We start from the raw sequence: 1,699 nt of genomic DNA, 5'->3' as shown, positions 1-1,699 counted from the left end.
TTAAAGTATTAAACCTCTTCTGCTTGGTTTAATACTTTAACTTGATCATTTTTATGGGACTTTAGCTTTCAGTCAAATATTTTTATTCATTATTTATTCATGATTTTAGTTTTAACCTGTCTCTCCAGTTGCTTCAACACGTCTTTTATTCTTTATTCAGATTGAATTACTGCTGTATATCAGAGATCAGCTGTGCTTCTCTGGGCTCTGCTCTGAAGTCCAACCCCTCCCATCTGACAGAACTGGACCTGAGCAGTAACAACGACCTGAAAGATGGTGGAGTGAAGCAGCTCTGTGGTTTTCTCCAGTCTCCCCTCTGCAAACTACAGACATTGAGGTCAGTCACCATGTTTTAGTTTAGTGCTGATATTTCTGACCAGTGAAAGCAGCCTTTGATAGAGTGGGTCATAATATCCTGTTATCTGGTTTGGATCTGGACTGGAAGGTGGAGGCATTGTTAGGCTTTAATGTCCCTGCCCATCTGGAGATTCTTCCAGAGAATTCCTCCCTTGTTTTTATGGCCAAATGGTTTGATTAGAAAGAAGAAAAAACTGCTGATAAAGAGGAAGGTAGAAGAAATCAAACACCCTGATGTGTCATTTAGTTTAATCCATGGATGTATTTCTGAGCTGAACTCACATTTCTCAGAACTTTGAACTGAACAATGCAGTTTTTGAAGTGAGGAACATCAAGTGAATGAAGCTCATCTTGACGTCATTTAACATTGTTCTGTTTAAGGTGAACTAAATATCGTCCTGTTTTTTGGGGGTAAACTTTAGTAAATTTCCTAGAGAAAGAGCAGCAGCATTTCTCTTTAGGCGCTCAGGTTCTGCTGTCGCTGCCATCGGGCAGCAGAGACCCAGTTCTGCTCTGTGAGAAACTCCATCAGTCATTTAGGCCTTTAAACGTGACTCTGCCGTCTTCAGCTTTGCTTTCTATGTCATGACATGAACTGAAGGCTCCAACCTTAAAGCTCTCAGGTTCCTCTGAGGGATTTCTTCTTGGTTTGTGAACGGAGATGCAGCCGAGAGAACCATGAAGTAACATTGATCAGCTAGCTCATTTAAGACACAATGACATTCATGCTGTGCTTTGATGGACAATTTCTGCTTGGATGGAGGCTTGAAGAAGCCTGAACATGAGGTGGAGCCTTGGACACAAACTTTGAGCTGCAGCTGGGATCTAGAAAGGAAAACTGCTTGGTTTTGTTCACAGAGTTTTAGAATTTTTTTGTCCTGCTCCATTTTCAGGCATTTGCCGTACGTAAACTTTTAGTCTGGATCCTACCAATGTTTTCTAAATTAGACCGTGGACTGGCAACCACTGGGCTGTTGGATTATCCAGACACTGATTACTGAAGGACATCATTACCTGCTTATATTTGGACTTTATTTCAGCACATGAAGATAAAAAAGGATAATTAGTTCCAGTACGAGCTGTGAACTGGGTTCAGAATATTTAGGTAGAGAACTATGGACATGCATCAGTTGATCTGAACCTGCTTGAACTGAGTTAAGAACCAGTTTTAGTTCAGGGAGAATTTGGTCAGCACTGGTAGAAGGTTCTAGATCTCTTTCTAACCTTCATCAGGTTAGTTATTCTACAGGATGTCTTTAAAATATTTGAGTTGATATTTCTGTGAAGAATTTGATAGAATCAGCTGGAAAACAAAGTTGATATCTTCTATTCTAATAAATCT

General features: G+C 40.0%; 1 protein-coding gene across 1 annotated transcript in view; it reads left to right on the top strand.

Moving 5' to 3' along the window:
* Window positions 1-1,699, top strand: part of LOC107104864 (NACHT, LRR and PYD domains-containing protein 1-like) — a 14,955-nt gene that overhangs the window by 10,612 nt on the left and 2,644 nt on the right. The window contains exon 4 of the mRNA XM_015404982.1: window positions 161-337. Coding sequence (XP_015260468.1) covers window positions 161-337 — 177 coding nt within the window. The remainder of the gene's footprint in view (window positions 1-160; window positions 338-1,699) is intronic.

This window comes from Cyprinodon variegatus, unplaced genomic scaffold (genome assembly GCF_000732505.1).
Source record: "Cyprinodon variegatus isolate N-32 unplaced genomic scaffold, C_variegatus-1.0 Scaffold1927, whole genome shotgun sequence".
Taxonomy (NCBI): Eukaryota; Metazoa; Chordata; class Actinopteri; order Cyprinodontiformes; family Cyprinodontidae; genus Cyprinodon; species Cyprinodon variegatus.
This window is presented reverse-complemented; position numbering and strand designations above follow the sequence as displayed.